Here is a 26,204-nt window from a genome sequence, read left to right as displayed (position 1 = left end):
ACTCCTCCCCTCGGCCTGTTACGTCCTCCCCCTCTCTCCCCGGAGCCAGCAGCAGCACAGGAGCTGCCGTGCCTCGTCTCTCACGGAGGAGATCTCGAAAGCCGGAGCTAATTTAGCTAAACCCCATACAGCCATGGCAGAAAGCGCCGGCTTGGAAAACCACCGCATCAAGAGCTTTAAAAATAAAGGACGCGATGTCGAGGTGAGCCGACATATACATGCGAGTGTACATGAGAGGAGTCGAGTTAGTTTTGCATTGGAAATGTTAGTCTTTTGGGCCTCGTTGGGGAGCCTGGCCCCGGCTGCAGCTGCCAGCTAGCTAGCTAGCACGTAAGCTATCGTCAAGATTTCGCCATCACAAGATTGGCCTATCTAGTTAACGGTGAATTCCCCCCGCAATTAAACGACTGTGAGGATTGTTGTGCAGCTAAGACAAGTGGGTTACCAATATCCAGTAGTTAATGTTTGTAAAGAGAAAGTAACATCATAGTTGGACCGTTGAAATTGGGGAGAATTAAGGGCTGTATGTAGCTGTCAGTGCCAGCTAGCTTTCACTAGCTAGTCGGATGGACACACCGGTCGCGAGCGAGGCTGGGCCCGACCGGCACCCCAATCTTGACGTTTGCTATGTTTCACAACCAGCGGACCTTAAGCAACACCAACGCTAACTTGGGAACGTCACATGAATGTGTCATTATTAGTGAAGAATCGTTTTTAGGTTGAACTGCAGGTTTGGTCCACATCTACCCTAACCAAACACTGCCCCTCCTTGTTAGCGTGCTAACGCTGTCAAGCAAACAGCTAGCATGTAGAGCCAGGTGAGCTACACTGAGCTGCTAGCTGAGCTAAGCTAAGCTAAGCCATTAAACTGAATGGTAACGATGCGATGACCTTAGTGTTACTGTCTACTGTCATGTGAAAAACTGACCCGACTAACATGAATTTACGGTCATGAATGTACTGTTTGATTGGACTCCATCAGTGAGACTTGGCTAACATCGAGTCAGCAGTAATAATTATAACTTGGTCTATAATGTCATTTAATCTCTCTGTGGTTATACTTTAACTTGACATTGCTGTATTAACGTATAGGTGACGCATAATTGTTAGTTGCTTCACTGTCAAGTCGCATAGTACACCGGTGTACCATGTACCTGCTGTCAGATCTAAAACGTGACAGTGAAACGATGAGTACTGCTGCATCATTCAACTAACGAGTCCGGTTTTAACAGCTTCTTGTCTGTAATTCCCATTGATATGATGACCAAACCATTAGTCAAAGGCTGTGTTCAGACGAGCCAAGAGTGAAGGAAGTTGACAGTGTTGGATTAAAAGAAGACGTCAAAGTATCAAATATCTAGACCCGTTGACGTTATAGCATATAAATAATGAGTTATATGGGTTATGTATATACTATACCAACAAAGACTCGAAGCTATGTTGAAAGTGGCCCTCGTTTCATCTTCAAATGCTTAAAAGAGCAGATCGATGCCCCATAGGTGGTTGTTTTGAAGCTTGGAGTGAGTGGGACAAGCACGTGGCTACTATGACGGACATATTTTTGCCAAGTGCATTCCTGATGCTATTTCAGGCATCTTGGATGTCTGACCTGGGTCCCCTGAAGAGCCTCTGCATGATTTTGGGTTTTCCTAAATGGATGAGTCAGACTACAGGAGGGGAGAACATGCCCGTTTGGGTTTTATTTATTTAGGTCAGGCATAACAGATTGCTCTTCAATTTCTGACATCAGTAGGAGCAGCTTTGAACTGCAAAGCAGTAAAGTCTCACATTCTGCAGGCCGTAAGCTCCTTTCTCCTCCAGCATGTAATATAGAATGTGTTTATGGCTTAGATTTGTCAAGCATTTTACCCCGAAATATCATATCTTTCTTGTCTTGTAGAATGGTTTCATTAAGTTATTATTGGCTTATATTCTTCGTTTTGGGAACAGTTCATATTTTGCGTACAGCAACCAACCACATTAGTCAAGTTAAAGTCACTGCATTCATTCCTCTTGACATCCAGGCTGCATGATTGTATTTTGATGTTCTGCCGTCTGTTAGTTTGAAGGGACATTTTTTGGTTGTTGGTCAGTGTAGTGGCATTATTGTTTTGGAGTGCTTTGGGAGAGACCTCTCTGCTCCACAGCCTCCTGAGTTATGACTGTCCCAGATTACGTAAGGGGCTATTTAGGAAAGCAATATGAACCTCTTCAAACAGTCACAAGATCTTAGACCATCTCAAACTGCTCTGGATGAATTGCAAACCCAACAGACAGTCTTTCCTCGCTTGTACTGTTTTTTTAAGTTGGTGGTGGTGTCTGTTTTTTTAGGATTCGGTCACAGATTTATGTCTAAATTGGAAAAAGAAAACAGTCCTCTACTTGCCCCATGTTAAAGTTTTGTCATTTTAAAAGGTTTATAAGATGTGTGTAATCTAATGGAAAACTGTAAAATAGTATTTTATGAATTATTGGGTGATTTTGCGTTCCCATGTAAAAGGCTTCAGTGTATATTTTCCACTGGTTGAATTTTTTTAATATGTCAAAATGTTTCTTTCTTTTTGTCTCTTTGATACAGACTATGCGAAGACATCGGAATGAGGTGACGGTTGAGTTGAGAAAGGTAAGAAAAGATGCACCTGTCTACCTACACACACACACATCCACACACACACCAATTCAAAGTATTGTACATCTTTCTCAAAACCTAAACCAGTCGAGTGGGGCTTGTGAAAACAGCTAAAAACTGCAAATAACTTCAGACCTGGCAACCCTCGCTATTTGTCAACAATATTTCGTGAAGTAAACCGGCTCAATGTTTAACATAGGATGGATCTGTTGAGCATTTATGCATTTCTGTTGTTGAATCTCTTTAATTGTTGCACACTTTCTGTAATTTGATAGTGGAAACAAAGGTTTTTGGTGGTCTTCTGGTTGAAATCGCTTGTCACAGGGAAACAATAGATTGTTCAAAAGATTTACAGGTAAACCGTAGAATTAGCTCAAACGGGGTACAAGGAATTCTACTCGGCATGTGTTCAATTTGGCCTGATTCTGGCCCAAAAAGTTGGGCCAGGATCAGGCTTTTATCAGGCGACCGTGTTTGTAGTTTATGGGCTGCACTCTCATAGTTCCAGCGCGGTGATGGAATTGAAAGGAAAGAAGAGCTACCACTCTTTGGGGCGTAGTGCTATTGTCTGAGTTGATTGTTGGAGCAAAACATGAACAAAGGGGGCGTATACTTTTAAAAGACATTGTACAATGTGCAGTTTGTGCATGGGACATGTTTTTTTGTGGTTGTGGTCCTTTTTAAACGCACAGAAAGCGATACATGACCGGCCACATTTGACGGGCCTCACTGGATGCTCCTATGTTGCACTGCAGATGTGAAATGCCAACACCACAGAATCAGAGGAAACGGGCGTTTAGGCAACATTTTGGCACAACATAGAACATAATCTTTTAACTTGACCTAAATAATCAAAAATGTCAAGTGGATAAGAATCAAATATTGATATATGGATGAAAATGTAACTAGATAATGTGAATTTGGCGTCATGTGTCTGCTGGATAGAATACGTATCATTCTGTTGAAGTTGTTGGGACTCCAAAAGCACTCATGCAGTTGTACAGTGGTGTGACAGAGTGAAGCTCCTCTAACCTCGTAAATCAATCTTTTGCTGATTATCGTGTTTGGCCATTTAAAACAATAGGTGTACTTGCGCATGTCAGAGGCTTTAGTGTGTTTGGGCCTTTATTCTGCACCATGGGCTTAAAATTAGTATTCAAATACCAACTTTCAGCTTGAATGTTTACATCTACCTCAGCTGAACACTGTAGGATTTGTCACATAGTTTGAGAGCATTAAATGACCTATAGACATCCAACCCCTGGTAGTACAAGTCATGTTTGATATTGATGTCATTTTGATGAGTATAATCAGGAGTTTTGATGCAAACAAGTCACCAGAGTCAGAAGGAGTTGGACGTAGACTTCAGCATGTGATTTGCTTCATTGTCAGTCACTTGGAGACAGTGTGGGATGTTTCCTGCTGATACAAATGCATTTTCTGTCACCAAAAACTTGGAAACGAGCTTAAAATATTCAGTGGTAGACTTTAAGTAAATCCTTGAGATGTTGCTTGGCAAGACTTGGCACCTGGATTCCAGCTGTGGGTTGCTGTGTTGTCCATCATGTATTGAAATCATTGCAATAATTGTGTTCAATGGTTTGAATACAACTAAACAGCAGATGAATTGTAATTTAATTGTGTTGCGTTGTCACTTTTTAATTTGCTGATGGGTTGGAGGTTGTTTCTATTTTCACACACAGTTGGAGGCTGATTTTGGTTTAGATGAATAGATAAGTCACATGTTAGCTGGGCTAAAAGTTTCCTTCTGTTTGATTGTGATAGCTGACGACAGGAAGACCCATCGCAACCTCCACCTCTTTTACTTAAGAAATTACTTTCTTTAGAAATACAGCTAGAACACCATCAGTGTGGCTCATCCATCAAAAGGCCACATTAAGTAATGCTGCTGAGTTATAGAGGTGTGGAAATGTCCCCGATTCTAAGATGCATCGTGATGCGGATGTGGACAGCTCTGCATCGTTGCAGTGACATAATCGGAAGCTTGGTTTCATTTCAGCTCAGCTCAGTGTGAGTGTTTACTGCGTTTTGCTGTCATTTACTGTCAAACATTCTTCTCTCCTCTTTCTCTGTGACACTGTGCGCCAGAAGCCGAGTGACGGCACTGTGCGGTCCTCTAACTTGTTGCTCTCGCTACCAATACTAGCTGCTCTTTTTCAACCATGTTGGGCTTTAAAGAAAAGGTGCGTGCAGGCTGAAATTCAACTGTGCTGGTGTTCTGTTGGGAGATGTAGTGACTTAAACCAGAGTAGAAGAGCTCTGAGTATGAAAAGCATTTCCATACTCTGCATTTAGGAAGTGCGCTGTCTTAGTGATGCTATGTGAAAACCACATGTTGGTAGATAACAGCGCACTTGTAAAGCACTGCAGAAGGATTTATGTTTTGTCTTTTGTAAGGTTTATGTAATAGGTGGCTCACACAGGTTCTGCAATTGAAAAGAGGCCACTTTTTATATTGTAGTCTTTTTTTTTTTTAAAGAATAAAAAGGGAGTTCAGATTTATTTCGCTGCTTGTATTCATTGATGAGAAAGTATCCATGTGCAGTCGTATAGAAAGTTGAGAATGCAATACAATGAGATCATCAATGATCTTTGTGCATTGGAATCGTTGACGGTCGAATCTTAATTGAAAGTCGTGAGGCCAGAGAAGATGCACTTCACTATTGAGTCATACGATATCATTTGGATTTGTTCCCTGTTAGCGTCCTGGAATAGGAAAGCCAGATGTTGTTTGTGGAAGAGGAAGCCCTCCGGTTCCAGGAACCTGGTGCCCCACAAAATGATAGAAATTAAAAATGAATCTTTTTGCTCAGTAAAAATGTGTTTTTGACAGCCCGTCATGGCACAAAAGTGACGGGCTGTCAAGAAGATGATAGCGTGTGAACATCATTGTTGGATGTTGGACAGATTCACTTGCATGCTTTGGTATGTGGCAATCTGATAAACACAACTCAAGAGACTCCTGAGCGATGCGCTTCCAGGGAAAGTCTGGGAGTTGTGGTAAACAAGCACGTAGAGCAGCCATCAGCAGGCGTTCGCGGGGATGATGAGCCGTAGAACGTCATTGCTGTGAAATACTGAGGTGGTCTCAAAGTCTATTACATTTCGTTTATTTGGATCAGAGCAGCAAGAAGCACTGCACTAGCTGATTAGTCATCAGTGACGCACATCAGCATGATGCACAAGAATGTAGGGCAAGGGATTCTCCTCCTACCACTGACTCAGACGCCCCGTGTATTGATGGGATGTGTGGGTCTGCATGTACATGTGTCCTCTTGTTTCCATGCTGAATGAGTGTGTGTGGTGAGCGGGTCAGAGGGTTAAGGGTCAGTGTCCTTCGAAGACGAGTGTGTGTGTGTGTGTTTGTGTTTGCTATGTGGACTAGCCTGCAGGCAGATTTCTCTGACTCACCCACTTAGGATGGGATTTCTGACGTGTAGGCTACATTCCATTAAGTCAAAGTTTTGGAAAGAGGAATTGTTTTTTGAGGTAGACCTAGATTTCCATTAAGAATTCATGAATGCATTAATGAACACTTTCATGTCCTCCCCTCATTGCTTTTCTGTCTCTTTTTTTTTTTTTTTCTCTCTTGTCAGAACAAACGAGACGAACATCTACTGAAGAAGAGAAATGTCCCGCAGGAGGAGAGTCTGGAGGACTCTGATGTCGACTCGGACTTCAAAGGAGTAAGTGTGTGTGTGTGTGCGGGAGAGATTTAGTGAGACTGGACTGTCTGGATAACGGATCAGAAGGGTTCAAATCAAGTGGGCAGTGTATTTAATTCAAGCTGCGTGTGATGTACGCTAGAAACAGTAGCTGCTTCAGTAAGAGTAAGATGTGTCTTTAGGGATTCTCTCCCAAAGAAAAGCTGGTTTTGAGGATCACAAATGTCTCCATCAGCCTCCATGGAATTAGTTTGGACAATCCCAAAGACTAATATCTTAAAAATAAAGCTAATAAGATAATTGAAGGAAAACTGCATAACTCCCTCTCTCTTGTTGCTATAATGTCATCTCAGTGTTCTAGTTGCTCCATATATGTTACTATGCTGTATGTGGGAAGAGTAGCAATATGCTGCCCAAGATGTATCGATCTCCAAAGCCCTTGACTTTAGTGCAATAGTAGAGAGACGTAGCTTCGTCAAAACACCACTTGGTGCCGAAACAAGCTAGCCTGGAAGTGGGCGGGGACTTCAACGCTTTGTTCTCGCAGTCCTATTGGACGCTCAGAGTCACAAGCAAAACACTTGAGGGAAAAGAGAGGGAGCAGCTCATTGTAATTCCCTTCATCCGTTTCAGCTGACGGCCGCCAACCATTTTGCATATTGCTAATTTTCATGTCATACATCAAGGTGCTGTGGGGAAAGCTGCTTAAGTCTCAATATAGACGTGTAAACAAAAAGTTGAACATATTATGTAAAGTGTGTTAATCAAGGGTCAGCAGACTCTGACCGTGCTAATATTCCTCTACATTTCTCTTTGTTCAGCAAAACGTTACGCTTGATGCCATCTTACAGGTAAGAGTTAATTTACGTTTCCCAAATGTACCACGAATAGATCTTAACTGTTTGATTGTTCTGAGCTTACATTCATCATGGCCTTCGCTCCTTGTCACTGCAGAACGCTACCAGTGATAATGCAGTTATCCAGCTCAGTGCTGTCCAGGCAGCCAGGTGAGTGACTGAAACTTCACACACACGGCAACTGTTTTTTTTTTTTTTTTATTGTATATGAAGTTCTTAAGGATTTCTTCTTCTTGCTCTTTGTCAGAAAACTGCTCTCAAGTGACAGAAACCCTCCGATCGACGACTTGATAAAGTCTGGGATCCTCCCCATTTTAGTCAAATGCCTGGAAAGGGACGACAAGTAAGTCTCCCAAAACAGTTTGTGTTTGTCTTCAGTGTTGTTTTCTCTGTGCTGCGAGGAACTGAGTGTTCTAGCTGTTGGGCCTGCAGACCGCTGTGATGGATTACTGACGCTACTGCATCAAGTCTTTGCCCCAACAGAGGCTTTGTGCGCGTCCCACTGTGCCCACACGTGAGAGTGTGTCGAAGCACGCAGGGCAGTTGGCTAGTCCTCTCAGTCCAGGCCAAGCCAAATATAACAGCATTCCTGTCTCTCGGAGTCCCACAATTCCCAGGACCTTGTGTTCACTGAGGGGGAGGGGGGGGGGGGGGGTGAATAGTTGTGGTGGAAGTATTTGTAAGGACCTACCATGGCAGACATGTTAGCACGGAGCACCGTCCTATATTGGCTGGTTACATCACAAATGTCCCCACGCCCTGTTTACTGCTTTACATCGCTCGAGTTCCTGGTAGGAAACCAAAACACGGCCCGTTACCCGATTGAAGTATTCGGTGGAACAGACACACTTAACACCCGTTGCCATGATTTAGCAGCATTTGGCTGGTGGGCGGTGTGAGGATCATCTGCGATTGTGTGATTTCTAATATGTTGCATAACTATTTTTAAAATCACGTCATGATGGTTTTCCCCTTTGAGCACAGCACCAGTTCACCAAACAGCTAGATATCCAGACCACTGATCTGGTGTCTGATGTGTTATTAGATGTATGTATAATGGAAACTTCACATCAATATTTAGCGTTATCATTATTCTCCTCTTTTCTGTCCCCACTCCTCTGTGGAAACTAACTGAGCTTTCTTTACGTCTTTAACTTCTTTACTAACTGGATTGGTTTACTTTGTCCCGCAGCCCCTCTCTTCAGTTTGAGGCAGCGTGGGCTCTGACCAACATTGCCTCTGGGACATCGGCACAGACTCAGGCTGTGGTTAAATCCAGTAAGTTGACCCCACATTCCGCCTTCCTGCAGGCTGTTTGTCTACCGTCTGCAATCTGCCGAGCTAGCCTGTTTGTGTTTCGCTCAACGACGCAGTATTTTTTTGATTATGTGTTTATTAGATAACTGTACTCTTATTTTTGAAACAAAGCCAACATGACTGTCTCTGTAACAGCCAGCTAGTCACATGAATGCTGATCATGGTGATGCTCCAGAACAAACGCATCACAAGCGGTCGTGGCACTTCTTTCATTGGATTTAATGGACTCTACCCTCCAGTTAGTTTACACGTCAGGAGTGGCACTTATCTGAAACAATCTTCATACCTTTCATATATTTTAGCCATATGACAATGCTCCATCAGATATTTTCTTCTTCTGTTTGGTCTCACTTTCATCTTGTAGAATAGTTTATCTAAGCCCAAGCTTAACCTGAGTTTAGCTAACCTTAGGTGGAGATTTTGGGAATCGAGTGAGGTCTCCAAAACATTATCAATGAATAAGTAAGGAGGAGTGAGGGAGCGGTAAGGTATGTCGCGCCTAAAGAGGTGCAACAAAACTCAGTTGTTAGGAGTTGTGACTCAGTCATGGATTTGTGTTGATTTCATTTGGCCTTTCCTTGGAGGTTGACAGTCCGTCACCATGGGCACGTTTTTGATCCGTTGATGCTTGTGTGTCCAGATGCAGTGCCCCTGTTCCTGCGACTGCTACACTCTCCCCACCAGAACGTATGTGAACAGGCTGTATGGGCTTTAGGAAACATTATAGGTAAGGGATGTGTGTGTGTGTGTGTGTATACTGCTAGGAAGCAACTGTTCAGAGTCATGTTGACCTCTGCCCTTTGCCTGCCCAGGTGATGGTCCACAGTGCAGGGATTATGTCATCTCCCTGGGTGTGGTCAAGCCCCTGCTTTCTTTCATCAACCCATCCATCCCCATCACCTTCCTCCGCAATGTCACCTGGGTCATTGTTAACCTCTGCCGCAACAAGGACCCACCACCACCTATGGAAACTGTGCAAGAGGTGGGTGGGGGTGTGTCTGTGTGTGTGTGTGTGTGTGTGTGTTAGCGCGCAGGCTGTCGTGTGCCAGACAGATGGATGCGTTTCTCTGTCGCTGAGTCACACAGAGTTTGTGTTGCGCCTTTTCAGTAGCCAAATCATCCTCGTCACCCAGGGAATTTCTGACTATAAAGATCCGTATGCGACATTTGAAGTCTGGAGTTGACAGCTGTTCTCTTTGTGATTTTATTTTATTTTTTTGGTGTTTTCACTCTGCCCTGTTTTTGCCTTCATCTGATCCATCTATTCCTCTGTCTACATCCAACCCACTCACAACCTACTTCTCTTTCCCCACAGATTTTGCCCGCCCTCTGTGTGCTAATATATCACACCGATATAAATGTAAGTATCGGAGCAGAGGGGGGGGATTGTCATTTTGTGTTTACTGATTTCTATCGATTGTACTGAACGATCGCTTGCTTCGTGCTGCTTTATGAGTCTCGCGTGTCTGCATGTTTAGATCCTAGTGGACACGGTGTGGGCTCTGTCCTATCTGACGGACGGGGGCAACGAGCAGATCCAGATGGTCATTGATTCTGGAGTCGTTCCGTTTCTTGTGCCTCTCCTCAGCCATCAGGAGGTCAAAGTTCAGGTGAGACTTGGATTGAAATCTCTAGTCTTTGGCTTTTCATCTACAGTGAGATGAACATTTCATCCTCAATGAAATAATCAGCAAAGCAATCTCAAGTTTTTCTCTTTTGTCTTTTTAAACGGCAGACGGCAGCTCTGAGGGCAGTGGGGAACATCGTGACGGGGACAGACGAGCAGACACAGGTTGTGCTCAACTGTGACGTCCTCTCACACTTCCCCAACCTGCTCACACACCCGAAAGAAAAGATCAACAAGGTATCACAACCACAGCCTTCATGTTGTTGTGTTTTTTTTATTTTGTAAGTCTCCCAGTTCTTAGGGCTCAGTATGGAAATGTGAGTTTAAGTGTCTACGCCATTGATTTGCCATTTACGAGCGCTTTGTATTTTCCTGTCAGGAAGTATAATATATCTGCTGCAGGTTTGTTATCGTATGTGTTCCCTTACTTATTCACTTGAGCAAAAAGTTTGTAGGTTCCTTTGTTTTTAATAAAAACTATATATATATATATATATATATATATTACCCTGATTGAATTGTGAAATGTAACGGACGTATGGAATATGAAGGTAACACTGGCGTTATAATAAAAAACGAGCGCTTGGATGAATATCTGTGTGTCTGTGGAAGATAAAGAGCAGGTTCTGAGCATTTGTGACTCGTCTGTTTGCAGGAAGCAGTCTGGTTCCTTTCCAACATCACAGCTGGGAACCAGCAGCAGGTCCAAGCTGTGATCGATGCTGGACTGATTCCCATGATCATTCACCAACTGGCCAAGGTTTGTGCTTGGTGGGAGAACAGAAAACAAGTCCCTTAAGCGCTATCGCCTCTATTCTTTAGATTCAGTTTTCACAACACATGGTACAACACAGAAGGTTGGCATCGACTGTATGTACTCGGTTGCATTGACACATTCCCTGTTTTGTAGCCAGAGAAGCAAAAACAACTCTTGATGAGAATTAATTGAACGCTGAATGCAAATGTGGCCTAGATTTTTTTTCTGTGTGCTTTAGAACAGACCTGCTATGTGCAAGTCTTAGTGACAGCCGGTCTCTCCGCAGGGCGACTTTGGTACACAGAAGGAGGCGGCGTGGGCCATCAGCAACCTCACCATCAGTGGGAGGAAAGACCAGGTGAGCCGTCCTTTGGGACCAGTGATGCACCTGGAGCTCGTTTGAATTCATCTACTGCAAATGTGTTTTTATTTAAAGTGCAGAAACCCTGTGTAGCGTATAATATTCCATCATTTAATAAGTAAATGTTTACCTCACCGTTTCATACTTGTTAAAGAGGCAGAACATTCCCCTTTGTTGAAGGATGAAACTCGGTGAAGTTGATTTTGTAATGAAATGACAGGGCGTGTTCCCCACTTGTAACCGTGTACCTGTGTTGTAATCAAGTATGGATGTGGTATGTATGTGTGGGTTTGTGTAGGTGGAGTTCCTGGTGGAGCAGAACGTAATCCCTCCTTTCTGTAACCTGCTGTCGGTGAAAGACTCCCAGGTGGTGCAGGTTGTCCTGGACGGCCTGAAGAATATCCTCATCATGGCGGGAGATGAAGCGAGCACCATCGCAGAGATCATAGAGGAGTGTGGAGGTCTGTATCTGGCTGATGGGTTCAGTCGTTTCAGCTTTGTTTTAATCGTCTCATAAGTTTAAGTTGTTGTATTTTTTTATTAGGGAAAATGTATCTAAGAAACTGCATCTCTTTGTATAGAATTTGATGTCTCATCTGGCAAACGAGTACCTATTTTGACCGCATTCTTGATTGCATAGTTGAACTATGGTATGTCCTGCAGTTGCCAGTATTAATGTTGTTAATGACGGAGGGAATGTTGTCATTTTCAGGTTTGGAGAAGATTGAAAATCTTCAGCAGCATGAGAACGAGGATATCTACAAACTAGCCTTTGAGATTATCGATCAGTACTTTTCAGGAGATGACGTAAGTTTATCACCAGTGTTTTCTTTTCTGCTCAGTCAACAACTTGCTCTGCTGTGATCTCATAAAATCTGTCCTCTTTTTTTCAGATTGATGAGGATCCCAGCTTGATCCCTGACACAACTCAAGGAGGGACCTTCAACTTTGATCCAGCTTCCAACATGCAGACGAAGGAGTTTAATTTCTAAAAGCCAGGATGTTTTGGTTCTACCAGCTGCACGGGTACTCTGTAATCACCCCAGACATTCATCCATCTCTCCTCCAACCTGGCAACCTGGTACCGAAGGATTTACTTAGCATCACTTCAACATGGAAACTCACCACTGAAGGATCTACCCACCCCACCTCTGCACTGCGGGATGTTTTTTTTGGTTTCTGTTTTTGTTAATGGTCATCCTTCACCGAACAGGGCAACCCTACGCAGGAGTCCTGGTCATTCAACAGGCACCATCACCATCTGGCAACCTGCACCAGGAGGGCTGTCTCTATTCTCTGCCAGTGCGGCGTCTAAATATCACACCGAAATACAACCAGAAGGAAGAAAAAGCCTTCGTGGCAAGATTTCATTGCCAAATGTCACGTTTTCACAAAGACAAAAACACGAGCGCATTTTCAGACACAAACTTGCACACACACACACACACACACACTTTTTGACACTTAGAGTTTGTGTGCATACTTCTGTTAGAAGCCATCATATCACTTATGGGGAAGAAATACTGCTGTTTGTTTGTGGTTTATTTTTTGTGCTTTCCCTCCCCTGGATTGTTCTCTGGTGTTACTTCACCTACGCGCACACTGACATACAAGTACACACATTGGCACACTTTAGTCACACTGAATCCCGATGGCCGGGCACCCCAATAACCCTCTCTCACCCAGTTTAAAGAGTTAATCCCAGAGCTCAGCCACGGGTAACCACGGACCCCCGCTGCCCTCCCAGGAGAGTCCCGGGGCGGGTGGAGGGGAGGGGAGGAGGAAAGGGCTCCAAGGCAAAAGAAAAAAAAAAGAGGACTCCATGGCAAACTGACTGACGGGACTTCTGACTCAACGACGTCACCTTTTTTGAATGTGACATCTGTTGAATTATCAAGCTTAACAAAAGAAATCATAACAATGTGAAGAAAATGCCATAATTATTTCTTTCAAAACCTACAACTGTTAAACCTGCTAACTGCTTCTGATTCAGCAAAGCGACAACAATTTATTTTTAGTTTTTTACGGAAGTGACTCCCTGTCACGGGAGGAGGAGGAAGAAGAGGCACCTTTAGGTGAAGATGCAGAGACTTGCGAGAAGAGGAACATGTCAGCTGTAGCGTTTTCCACTCTACAGGACATCCACTTGTGCAGCATGAGCTCGATCACGTCCTGTGAGCCAGTCCAGTGCTTGCTCGGGACTCCCCTGTAATGTGAAACTTTTTTGGGGGGAGGGGGGGAACAAAAAAAAAAAAAACCTCAGGCTAAAATCGACCCCAAATTGCTTATCTGACCTTTTGAACTTATTTTTAAATATTTGAAATTCTCTCATGAAACAAATATTTTGGGTTCATGTTTCAACTTCCTCTGGTTGAGTCGGTGGCGCTTCCATAATGTCCGTTTTTTTTTTTTTTAATTTAACTTTTCTTCAGTCTTATGCACACGTCTGAGACGACGCATCGATGTCTGCCTGCAGAAAGGGACCGACACTCATCGAAGACTTGTGGAACGAGCACAGGTCCTGATTACAGTACTTAACTACTTTTTTTTTTTTTTCAATGAAGAGGTCACATGTCATCACTCAATTTGAATAATTGTACAAAAAAAAGATGTGATGTGAATCTCTCCTTGCCGTCTAATGAATATATGAATATATTTACATAAAGCCTGTACAAAGCTGCTGCAGCTGACAGTCATTGGATGGACGATAACTTTACTGTCACAGATGGCTCGGGAGGTTTGTTTTGTTTTGTTGTTGAAGCAATATTTCTTTTGTTTCAATGTTTTTATTTTTGACTTGCATATGTATTGTGATGACATGCTGATAAATTGGAACAGGCTGTTTTTTCTTTCTTCCTCTCTCTCTCTTCGTAGTGGTGACGGGCTGTTTAAGATGTGCCGTCCCATGTCCCAGTTGGTGTGTGGGTTCACGGTGCCAAACCTTGAACCCGACCCTAAGTCCTGGTCTGGAAGACTTTATGATCCTCTGGTTGGCTGCTAACTACTGAGAGGGGGTCAGAACAGGTGGGGAGGGAGGGAGGGGGGTCACACTGGGGTTTTAAATATTGGGTGGGGTTGTTATGAGCAGCCCAGGCTTGTTTTTGGGACTAGCTGTTTATTACTGAACAAAACTATAGAGAGGGTGTACAGTCATGAACTAGCAGACTAGACCGAGCCACTTTAAAGATTTACAATTACGTTGCCTTGTATCTGAATTGGATACAAGCTTATGTTTGTTGCAAGATTTTTACTTGCTAATGAAAAGTTGTTTTAAATAAAATAATAGGAGAAAAAGCAACAGACAGCGTTTTGGCCTCTGATTGTTTATATCTTTTTATAAATTTTAGATTGAATTTCTCTCTTTAAGGTGGCTCATTGATGCTTTCAACTCTTGTGCATATTAAAGACAAGAATGAGTTGAAAATCATTGTGCCTTTTGTTTTTCATTTCAACTAAAACTGGGTTTTATTGAATAGAAACAATTCTTTGAGCAACTGGAGGATTTTGAAACGGGGGATCCGGTAATACGAGGTCTCCCTGTTGTGTGGAGTTTGCCATGTGGGAATGGTCAATGCTGCTCTCTGCTGAGAGTCACTGCTCCCCTCCGATTTAATTCACTGGACATTGTAACATACATTTCCTCCCACTCCCCCACCCCAGACACCACACATCACCATTGCCATACTTCAGTCAGGGGATTTTGATATGGTCTCCTCTCATCTCACCCTCAGGACATGATCTGTGTTTCTGATCCTAACCAAAATAAACTTGCTGTTTAGCCGTTGGATCCTCCGTGCTTTCAAGTGTTGTGATTCACACATGCAGCTAGTCACGTTCAAGGAGTGTGAGTGTGAAAGAAGCTTTCAGCGGGGCTGCTTTTCCAGTATTTGTGAGCAGGAGGAACACCCTTTTCCCCTTCAGCTCATAGGTTTTTATGCTTTCACGTCCTCTCCACGGGTAAGGTTAAAATCGAACATCTTATCTTGTCAAACACAAATGTTAGGTCCTCTTACTATTGTTTTTCTGTGTCGCATCCTTTACACTTCAGGTGAGATCTATGAGCATCTACTAACGGGGTCGTTTGCAGTTCTTCTCTTTCTTCTGGTGATGTTAGTGATTTGACTCGACACTCTGGGCATATGAGGCTGCACAGGTCACTCCATGGCAGATTTGGTGCTAAAGATTAGTTTACAGTGGACATTTCAAATGTCTCATTGTGAAATTAACATGTTTGTTTCGTAAATGTCACAGTTTTCCGTACTGTGTGGGTGTTGGAGAACACATTGACACAGGAGCGACGCTTTACTCACCCTGCATTTGGGTTTATTGCAAAGTCTGTAGCAGAAATGTGGCCTCCAAGCGGAACGCAAACGCTGCTTGACACAGATCCAGATTCCCCAAACTCCAGGTTTATGGTGCGGCAATTTGATTGGTTGAATCTTTGGGCGTAATATGCAATACCAATGCAAGATGTAAACTACAGTGTTAAGGCAGCTCCCGGATTCTTACCTAATCATTAGGTCCTGTTTCATAAAAAACATTTTAATAGCTGATTTTATGCCTATAGTGTGGAAATTTCCAAAATAAACTTATTGAATTACCTCAAACTAACACGGCAAACCTGGGGTGGGATGTTATTGCACCAGATGAGCTCAGAGTTAAGATTGGAAGTTCATTCATTGAATTTAGCAATTTAAACTTCCAACATGGATGAGAAATCGTCTTGAAGTACAATTCGATGACAACTGAGCAGGAAGATCATGGAAAAAGATGGAATGCTCCAAAACAGCCACTGAATGGAGTTTGTGGTGAAAACATTTTGCCAGTTGACTTCTGACTCTCTGGGCAAAATATATGCAGACATTAAAACTCCATTGGCTGAGTAAGACCATGACGTGTGGTGGGAAGTTTGACATTTTCCACTGATAAAACGGAATAAACAAAATCTGGTGAAATTGCCGTTCCACAGCCTCGTGGATATACAGTGGTCCATCTAGTCTGATCCCTGTCCGCAATTGATTATTTTGGTCTTTTAATCACGTGACATCTATTTTCCTCCTCACTTCCGCCAATAATCGTCGGTTGCAGCGGAGCGTTGCAGCGCCAGCAGAAAGTGAACAAACGCGGACGGACAATCCCGCCACGGACCCGTTCGTGGTTCCGGTGAAACCGTCCGTCCACCAGAAACGTTTTACCAGGTGGGTGTCACGAAAAACCTTCATGTTGTTCTGCTGTAGCTTTGACAGCTGTTTGACTTTTTGTTTTTAACGGTGGCCCGTTAGCTCAGATTCGGGTGAGCGAACCGATGAGTCCAGTAGCGACTCACTCTGATGCGTTGTGTCAGCGCGACGGTGTGCTGAATCATGCGTTTGTAACAATGGTCAACACGCGCTCACTAAGGGAAGTAGTCCCATGTTTACTACGGGGCGTTTTAATGGAACCAAACGGTGTTACAACACACAGCTGGAGCCTCACCCAGACTTTCAACACACTTTTTAGTGTATTTCCCAAAAAATATGATTAAGCCTCATGAGTTCATAAGTTGTTTACACCACCCTTAAACAGATGAGACGTTATTTACGTTATTGCCATTTAATGCTGGCAATCCTCTTTACAAAAAAACATGTTTTGTATGAACTGTTTGCAGAAAATTTGTGCTTTTTACGCTTTAATCAACTTTTATTGTCATGTTTTTATTGAACCCAGTGAAATTTAGCCTCTGCATTCAACCCATCCTAAGAGCAGCGGGCAGCGACTACACAGTGAGCTGGGAGCAGTTTGGGGGGTCATGGATGTGTGGTTTTAACGCTGTACAATGGTTCAATAAGACTGACAAAAGACAACCTTACCTTTGGGCAACAGCTAAATAACAATAGAGGAAATCCCCCAAATAGATTTGGAAGCTTACACAAGCTCACAATAATGTGTATAAACCAGCTGGAATTAAAAATTCTAATTGGTAGAGAAACGGTTACACCAGCCTCTCTCCCCTTTCATGCAACAACTACATGGACGTTTTAATAATTTCATTATGAACATACAACCAACACAATGTATTGTGAGAAGTTCTCTCGTGGTACAATGTTAGCAGTACTCTGGCAGCAGTACCACAATAGAATCTCCTGTAATACTATACTATAGTTCTACTCGCTTTACTACGGACCAGTGGTGGGTATCAGTGAACCTTTGTTGCTGCTCATTGTTGGTGTAATCAGTTGAGGTTGAAGTAGCAATACCACAATGTTAGTATTGTCAGCACAATGTACTTGAGTCCCAGATTAACGGTATTAATTAAAAAATGATGGCCCCTGTCAGTGTTGTACTATTGTATATTATTTGATTATTATTACTTTTACAGCATTTGTACTGAATCGAAGCAGCATTTTAACACCAAAGCTGGACAAGAGGGACCTAATTTGAACTCATTTACACTTTGTTGTGTAGTCTAATCTATAACTATTTATAGTTTAGTATCGGCCCTATTGCTATGCCCACTGGAGGGAAGGAAGAGAACCGGAGCAGACAGACCCTGCTGCAGTAAAATGACAGGTTTTGTTTTATAAAGGGGAACACGACCGCTTTTGTCCGCAGAGACCGCCATTATCCACACGAAATGAAAGTTTCCTGTGGCAGCTTTGAAGTGTGATGCCTCCGTTCATATAACTGAGCCATCTGCTGGCCAGTCCTAATTGGGTCAGGAAACCTGTAGAGGGCTCTTGAATAATTTGTAGATGAGGGCAAGTCTTAACTCTTAGGAAAGTTTGTATATATATCTATATATATATATATATATATCTTTGCTGCGAGGAGCATTACACAGGCCAGCCCTGATCTGTTTGAGCCAATGTTACACCACATGACCCAACTTCTCACTAATCTCCTCTGTGGGATCATTCATGGGTTTTAGCATTACATCATAATAACATGAGATCTGTAAATAATGAAATAATCATTCAAATATGGCAAGTTGGGTCTTGAAGCCCTTTGGGCGTTATGATCATATTTAAATTGCATAGCTTTAAGTAAAAATAACTTCAAATATAAAAGGGACATTTGCCCATTCCTGAACATCACTGTGTGCATGTGTGTGTGTGTGTGTGTGTGTGTGAAGTATTTCAAGTTTAAAAAAAGACAGAATGCTGTGACTGTCTTTGCTATAAAAGGCTTTTTCCCAAAGTTAAACCTTGTGTCAAATAAATAAATATATCATTTATCTTTTCTCTTCACACCCACTCCCCACAGCGGCTGCAGCTCTGGCAGCTCTTCCTCCCCGCACCATCCCCCCCGTCCCTGCCTTTGGATTGAGGTTCATCCCGCCGGCCTCGCCGCCATGGTGGATGTAACCAAATGGCCCGTTTTCAGCCTGATGGGGACCCTGGAGCTGTCCATGATCCGAAAAGCTAGCGTGTTCGGAACGTCCGCTAACGAGGCCATCTACGTCACCAAGGATGACGAGGTGAGACGTCGGGAGGGGGGGGGGGGGGGGGGGGGGGGGGGGTCGGGGTCGTTGAGTTAATCGTGCGAGGGAAGTCGTCGCCGGTCGTCGTCAGTGGTGCGTAACTAGTTGTTGCTGGACCACCGGGGCTTTACATGTTTTACATTACTGTAGATTACTTCAGCACATTGTGGGTTTTTAGATGGTTGCTTTACTTTGAAAGCAGTTATTTCATTTCATGTTTAAATTCAACGTCCCTCAATCAGAGAAGTAAATCATGCTTACAATCGGGAATCAACCGCAGGGGACTGCTACGCTGAAAAGCATCTCTGTAAACGTGCACATTTTGAAACGCACAATGTGAATTCAGAAGCTTCTTGCTTCAAACACGTTGCGGTTTCATCTTAAATGTAAAACTTTCCTTAAATAGTGTTCATATGAAAATAAACTGTAGGCCAGTGCTCGTGGCCTTGCTTGTCACCTCTCTGTACCGATGCTGTAGTTCTGTACTGAGTTGTGTGTGTGTGTGTGTGTGTGTGTGTGTGTGTGTGTGTGTGTGTGTGTGTGTGTGTGTGTGTGTGTGTGTGTGTGTGTGTGTGTGTGTGTGTGTGTGTGTGTGTGTGTGCGCTCCTATCAGCACTGCCGACTTGGTGTTGATGTTTGTGCGTCTGGAATGTGACCTGTTACCTACCGTCTCTGCTTAGCCCTGCTTATCACTGATCCACATTACATGCTCTCTCTTTTGTCCCTCCTCTCTTCCAGGTGTATGTGTTCGGGTTGAACTGCAGTAACTGTCTGGGAACAGGGGACAGCCAGAGCAGCGTTGTACCCAAGAAGCTGGACTTCCTGAGTGGGAGGAAGGTGGTCAGCCTGAGCTACGGCAGCGGGCCCCACGTCCTGCTGGCCACAGAGGGTAGCCGCCGCCGCGCACACGGCCTTTAATCCCCCTCGCCGCAGTCGGATTAAAAAGTGCTGCAGAGTGACTAATCTTTTTTGCGTTTCAGACGGAGAGCTATTCGCCTGGGGTCACAATGGTTACAGCCAACTAGGGAATGGGACGACCAACCAAGGGGTAGCTCCGGTGCTGGTGTCGGCCAACCTGCTCAATAAGAAGGTCACAGAGGTGGCCTGTGGCTCTCACCACTCCATGGCTCTGACTGACTCGGGAGAAGTGAGCGTCTACGACCCAGCAGAACGGAAATCCGTTCAAAAACCTTTTTTGTAAATGACATGTGATTGAGCTTTGGCCAAAGGCAGTGCTTAGTCATACAGACAAAGGACTGTAAGTCCAATCGCAGCAGTAGCTGATCCCCCCCCCCCCCCCCCCCCCCCCCCCCCGAGCTGAAAACATAGAAAACAAGCTCAGCTTTAAGGACACTATTGTGGTTCTTGAATTCCCCGTTTCCATTTGTTATGCTAAGCTAAGTTAGCCTGCTGCTGGCTGTAGCCTATCAGGGTTTAGTGTACCGACGTTAATGGTAGACATCTTCTCACCAAGCGCTTGGCAAGAAAGCAAATACAGCATATTTCCCAACATGTCTGACTTTTCCTTTTAAGCTGATTTTTGATATGACTACAACACACCATCCTAATGCTATAATTCCATCATTAACTGCATGTATTAGTGTCACGTTGCATACACACTTCCAACAAGTAATGTACCTCTCAGTATTAAGAAGCCTGGCTGCTCTACATATAACAATTACATGTTTTGTTGCGTCATAATAACGGTCTACTCCTAAACTAATAGATGTGGGATATTTAACTCTTCTTCCCACCTGTAACCTCACGTCTGCCAGGTGTTTGCATGGGGCTACAACAACTGTGGTCAGGTGGGTTCGGGCTCCACAGCGAACCAGCCCACACCCCGCAGAGTGTCCAGCTGCCTGCAGAGCAAAGTGGCCGTCGGCATCGTCTGTGGGCAGACCTCGTCTCTGGCAGTAGTGGACAACGGAGAGGTGACCTGATTATTATACTGGAGCTGTGAGCGCCACGCTGTCCGTCTCCGGGCCACCAACGGCACTCATGTTCTCCTCCCGTCCCTGCAGGTGTACGGTTGGGGCTACAATGGGAACGGACAGCTCGGACTTGGAAATAATGGGAACCAGCTCACTCCCTGTCGCCTTGTAGCTCTGCAGGGTTTATGTGTGCAACAGGTGGGACATTACACATAATCATAAAAACTAATATTTGTGCAACTCACTCAAGTGAGTTAGTACATCGTATGACTGTGCAGTTTTCTCATTCGATTCGCTGAAGCGTGTATCTGTGTTTGACCACTTGGTCAATATTAGTTTCTGAATTGATGACGTCTTATCTTTAAGACCCTCAAAATGTAGTTTTAAATCTTAAAGACTTTAGTTAAAGTTTAAAAAAAAAAGAAAATGCATCCTTGGATCAACACAAGCAGGTGATGTCACCTTTTTCCCACTGAGCTCTCTCCCCTTTAATACAAGTGAGAGGGGCACAGACAGAAAGGACAAGTAACCGAAACTGTTCTAACTTAAGCAGAGCATTGTGTGCTAGTTTAGCCTCTAGCGACTGCAGGAAACGTTTTTCAGGGCCTTTAGACATGAAGACATTGGTAGCAATGTTCGTTTCTAGGTCCACTTTGTTTACATTGCCATAAACAGACTGTTTTCAGCTTCAGACCCTCAACCTTTGACAGCAGCGTGCCTTTGAGTTCACTGTCACTGAGTTACTGTATTGATTGAATTGTTCACTTTTTGTCCGTAGACTATCATTGAAAAAGTAACCAGAAAAAAAAAAAAGGGAACCAAGATTAAAAAATATTCAATTTACAATATGAATCATAGTCCTCACTTACTGTATGACAAGCTGCACACGTTCAGAGCATTGGGACCTCAAATGAACCAAAATGGACAATTCTTTATAGTTTTATTCAGTGTAAAGTAGACTTTGCTGTGAAAACATTTGGCTATGTTCGAATAGTTGGTCTTACATCTGAAGTATTTGTTTTCCTCTCCAGATTGTCTCCGGCTATGCCCACTCGCTGGCACTAACGGACGAGGGGTTGCTGTACACTTGGGGTGCCAACACGTACGGGCAACTGGGCACCGGCAACAAAAGCAACCAGCTGAGCCCAGTCCAGATCATGACTGAGAAAGAGAGGTGAGCGGGACCATCACACACACACACACACACACACATACACTGTATAACGAACCATCTCCTCACCTGCCAACTCTCTCTTCCGGGCCCCTTTGACAGGATCGTGGAGGTCGCTGCCTGTCACTCTACACATACATCCGCCGCTAAGACTCAGAGTGGTCAGGTGTACATGTGGGGCCAGTGCAGGGGCCAGTCTATTGTGCTGCCTCACCTCACGCACTTCACCTGCACCGACGACGTCTTCGCATGCTTCGCCACCCCCTCCGTCATGTGGAGGCTTCTTTCATTGGGTAAAGACAAAGGGCTGATTATTATCTTTATTCATTTGAGTCACAGGAGACGTTGTTACTTGTCACAGAGGGATTAACAGCTGGTGTTCTATTCAAATGTCCCAGTAAGCCATGGCCGTATGACAGTGAGCCAGCATGCACGATACTGCAGCTAAATGGAATTCAGCCATAATTAATGTTATTCACATCTGTGCATATTTTTGCTGAAGTTCAGCTGACCTGACCTAGCTCAGCAGTTAATTGGAAATTATTAAATAATTCAAATTAAATAATTGGAATAATTAAATGGCAGTATACCGATTGAGCCCAATTTGACACTATAATTAGTGCCAAATTAAATATTTCTTTGACTGTTACCTGACACGTAAATTATTATTATTACATTATAAATCCTCATTTAAAAAGACATGAATAAAACTGTGGTCCTTCTTGTTTCAGCAGTAAAAGGTGATTCAAATCACTGCTAGTTTCTTTGATCCTCTTAAAACCAGAGCTTGATGCGCGTGGGTGTTTTCTCCCCGCAGAGCACGATGACTTCTTGACCGTGGCTCAGTCTCTGAAGAAAGAGTTTGACAACCCGGAGACGGCTGACCTCAAGTTCTGCATCGACGGCAAATACATCTATGTCCACAAAGCAGTTCTCAAAATAAGGTCAGGGATTTCATCTCACGGCTGTCGGCTTAAGTTATGAAACTAAAGAATATAAATGATAAATAACATCTTTTATCTGTCCTGAAACAAACTGTTGTGCAGGTGTGAACACTTCAGATCCATGTTCCAGTCCCACTGGAACGAAGACATGAAGGAGGTGATTGAAATAGACCAGTTCTCCTACCCGGTGTACCGCTCCTTCCTAGAGTTCCTCTACACAGACAATGTGGAGTTGCCTCCGGAGGACGCTATTGGTCAGAACTGCACGCGCGTGCGCATCACAGCCTTCTGCTCACTGACTTCTTGTTTGTAAGTTGGTCGTTAAGGCTTCGAGTGTTGACGTCTGTGCCTGTGCTCCGTCAGGGCTGCTGGACCTGGCCACGTCGTACTGTGAGAACCGCCTGAAACGCCTGTGTCAGCATATTATAAAGAGGGGAATCACGGCGGAAAACGCCTTCTCGCTGCTGTCTGCTGCGGTGCGCTATGATGCAGAGGTCAGTCTACCAACTCTCGTCCGTTTCTATGTATGTCAATAAGGAGAGATTGTTTTCAGCTTAAGCTCACAAGTTTTCCAGTCTGTCTTAAAATAATAGTTAGGCGCTCATGTATCTTGTTAATTTGTTGAAGAACGTGTGACCAAAAATAGCGTTTATTTTCCTAATTTGTGCTCTTACCTTTTGACATTCAGGACCTGGAAGAGTTTTGCTTTAAGTTCTGTGTGAATCACCTGACTGAAGTGACCCAGACCGCCGCTTTCTGGCAGATTGACGGCGACCTGCTCAAAGATTTCATATGTCGAGCCAGCCGCTGCGGAGCCTTCAAAAACTGACTTTAGCCCGAAGTCATCACAGACACGGACGCAGAGGACGCTGTGGCGACTCCGGGAGGGACTTCTCTCAGGACTCGGTCACTCCCAGTCGGCTTCATCAACCCTTCACTGACGGCTGGTTACACAAACTTTATATTTTTAAGATGATCACCATCGCTGTTATGAATCTCATTCCAGACTTGAGCCAGTGTGTCCATTTCAGTATCTGCATAGCTGTGCATACTGAAGCTACAGGGCTGAGCTGACATGATACAGTTCAGTTACAGTCCTCGTTTGCCACAGTGCCTCACTGCCTATTCACTTACACACAGTGTGTGAAGCAGGACTTGAAACGCATTGAGAGGCAGACTTTCACTTGATCAAGTTGTGTCTAATAACTTGAAAGATTCTTGCCAGTCGCCTGATATCACTTTTTACTTTTCCTATTATTCTGTTGAATTGACCAAGTTACTTCTTTAGTGTTTGCACTTGCTTGATATATGATTTTGTTCCTCAGCTAGAAGGCTGCGTCATAGTTTGGAGGTGCCATCTGGAATCGTGGTTTTCAGGTTGAGGTATGAGGCTGTTTGCACTTTTAGATGTCAGGACAGATCATAAAGACTGGACACTGACACGTCAAGAAGACAGATTCAAGCCTTTATTAAGTGTGTTTAGGTCAAACTCCAGTCAGTGATTATTAAACCTAGTGGCTGAGGTGTGATCTTCTGTCTAGGTCTAGTTCTAGGTTGTAAGACAACCCAAAGAGAGGGATCTCAGGTTACATTCAGATTCAGAACAGAGTGAGATTCAGATTCTTAAACTGTTACAGATTTGAAAATGATCATCTGCGCGCTACAGTACATTTGCGGTTTAGGTTGGAAAATGTTATTTCGTGCAGCTACCATAACATGAAAAAAAAACTTCTTTAATTTGTCTATTTCTATAGCGCAAAACAATCATAACTGAAAGTTAAACGTGCCCGGTTGCCAGCTGAAACAGAATGTATGGAGCCATTAAAAGTCAGTTTACAGGAAGGCCTGCGGCCGTGCAGGAGCTTACGTTTTATGGGCCTGGACTTGTGGATACTTTTTCATCCATATGACATCTAATGTATGTTAAAAATCAATATTTGAAAGTGTTAATATTCATAAAGTTGTTAAGTGACATCTGCACTACTGCTGTGAGTATTTTGAAGAATATATTATGAATTGCCAGTTAACTTTTGTGACCTTTGCAAGCAAATTAATAAAAAGACATTTGTTTTCCAAAACCAAGTTTTTTAATACTAAAAATATATATATATTGCAATTAAAGGAAATGGAAAAGACGGAAATGTTCATGTATCATAGTAATAATTTGAAAAAGTACAATAATAAGTAAAGAATAAGATTTTGACAGGTGAGCAACACAATAAACAGAACTTGTTTGTGCATCAATAAACTACCAGATGCAAATCGTGAGTCCACCACCACAGAGTGATTCGTTTCATCATCAAACTGAATATTTGGACGGCAGGTTCAGTAACATATCTCGGACGGTTGGAGTTGCTGTATACTTACAGTTTGAAGAGCAAAGATCTTTTGAGAGATCATTAGAGGTAAAAACTCCAACCACACTTGTAGTACAGGACTGTCTCAGAAAATTAGAATATTGTGATAAAGTTCTTTATTTTGTGTAATGCAATTAAAAAAACAAAAATGTCATGCATTCTGGATTCATTACAAATCAACTGAAATATTGCAAGCCTTTTATTCTTTTAATATTGCTGATTATGGCTTACAGCTTAAGAAAACTCAAATATCCTATCTCTAAATATTAGAATATCATCAAAAAGTATACTAGTAGGGTATTCAACTAATCACTTGAATCGTCTAATTAACTCGAAACACCTGCAAGGGTTTCCTGAGCCTTGAAAAACACTCAGCTTGGTTCAATAAACTAAATGACACGTATGGGGATTATCACAATATTCTAATTTTCTGAGACAGTCCTGTATACTGAACAACTTTATACTACATGTATGGTGTCTTCAGACTGTTTCCCTTCTCCTTGCACCTCGAGTAGAGACTTCTTGCCCAAATTCACTTACTTCCAACATTCACACATACATTAAATACATCTCAAACACATCGGGGAAATGTTTTGTTTTTCTACTGTAGTCTTAAAAGTACAGAAACAAATCCTGGCACAACATCATAAAATGAACAAACTCAAGTACAAACATATTTAAAACAGTTATTTTAACAATTTCAACATCTAAAAAAAGTCCAGTACGCTTGGTTCATAGTGTAGCGTTGGATGTGGAACTTTTTCAAGACAGAATACTATTCTTTAAAATTCATCGGTACAGGTTTTTAAACCCCATTAGTTAATGAATGAAAATGTTACTGACACGATCCTGTGTGACGTATCTTCTAAATAGAAAGGCACCATTTACAACTGAACACCAACAGCATCAGGATCACAGGCTGAAGTGTGAGATCATATCATAGGAATTCAACATGTTAACGCTTAAGGTGCATTTTGAATTATCAGTGCCGTATATTGGTGCAGTTTTGTATTACCACATACATCACTTTCCACCTAAATATTAAGACATAAACAATACAAAATATATACATATACAGATTGTACAAAATGCAAAAAATGTCAGA

General features: G+C 43.1%; 2 protein-coding genes across 3 annotated transcripts; both read left to right on the top strand.

Annotated features, from left to right (window-relative positions):
* The first annotated feature begins 71 nt into the window (after window positions 1–71).
* Window positions 72–14,245, top strand: kpna3 (karyopherin alpha 3 (importin alpha 4)). Its single transcript, XM_079169766.1, has 17 exons — window positions 72–202; window positions 2,579–2,623; window positions 6,247–6,336; window positions 7,137–7,166; window positions 7,270–7,322; window positions 7,420–7,515; window positions 8,365–8,450; window positions 9,130–9,216; window positions 9,302–9,471; window positions 9,805–9,849; window positions 9,968–10,099; window positions 10,225–10,353; window positions 10,772–10,876; window positions 11,160–11,231; window positions 11,533–11,695; window positions 11,947–12,041; window positions 12,128–14,245. Exons 1-17 carry the CDS (start codon window positions 134–136, stop codon window positions 12,224–12,226), a joined length of 1,566 nt encoding a protein of 521 aa, XP_079025892.1. The 5' UTR covers window positions 72–133; the 3' UTR covers window positions 12,227–14,245.
* Window positions 14,246–16,310: 2,065 nt separating this feature from the next.
* Window positions 16,311–26,189, top strand: LOC306704187 (RCC1 and BTB domain-containing protein 1-like). Of its 2 annotated transcripts, none has more exons than XR_013767303.1 (12): window positions 16,311–16,432; window positions 18,477–18,690; window positions 19,432–19,582; window positions 19,674–19,840; window positions 20,469–20,627; window positions 20,718–20,825; window positions 21,659–21,801; window positions 21,901–22,091; window positions 22,616–22,742; window positions 22,845–22,899; window positions 23,106–23,236; window positions 23,431–23,567. XR_013767303.1 is itself a non-coding variant. In XM_079170431.1 (12 exons), the coding sequence occupies exons 2-12, from the start codon at window positions 18,565–18,567 to the stop codon at window positions 23,569–23,571; spliced, it is 1,596 nt and encodes a 531-aa protein (XP_079026557.1). In that variant the 5' UTR covers window positions 16,311–16,432; window positions 18,477–18,564; the 3' UTR covers window positions 23,572–26,189. The 2 variants fall into 2 exon arrangements, 1 of the variants encoding a protein (XP_079026557.1); XM_079170431.1 differs by having other exon boundaries at window positions 22,845–22,996; window positions 23,431–26,189.
* The last annotated feature ends 15 nt before the right edge of the window (window positions 26,190–26,204 follow it).

Source organism: Pholis gunnellus, assembly GCF_910591455.1.
Source record: "Pholis gunnellus genome assembly, chromosome: 12".
Lineage (NCBI taxonomy): Eukaryota > Metazoa > Chordata > Actinopteri > Perciformes > Pholidae > Pholis > Pholis gunnellus.
The sequence above is the reverse complement of the archived record's forward strand: the minus strand, read 5'-3'. Positions and strand labels throughout refer to the sequence as shown.

Coding starts and splice junctions, on each gene's coding strand:
- kpna3 (XM_079169766.1), top strand. CDS start 134: ATGGCAGAAAGCGCCGGCTTGGAAAACCACCGCATCAAGAGCTTTAAA. Junction 10,877..11,159: donor TCATTCACCAACTGGCCAAG/GTTTGTGCTTGG, acceptor GTCTCTCCGCAG/GGCGACTTTGGTACACAGAA. Junction 11,696..11,946: donor GATCATAGAGGAGTGTGGAG/GTCTGTATCTGG, acceptor TGTCATTTTCAG/GTTTGGAGAAGATTGAAAAT.
- LOC306704187 (XM_079170431.1), top strand. CDS start 18,565: ATGGTGGATGTAACCAAATGGCCCGTTTTCAGCCTGATGGGGACCCTG. Junction 18,691..19,431: donor ACGTCACCAAGGATGACGAG/GTGAGACGTCGG, acceptor CCTCTCTTCCAG/GTGTATGTGTTCGGGTTGAA. Junction 22,092..22,615: donor GTGGAGGCTTCTTTCATTGG/GTAAAGACAAAG, acceptor TTCTCCCCGCAG/AGCACGATGACTTCTTGACC.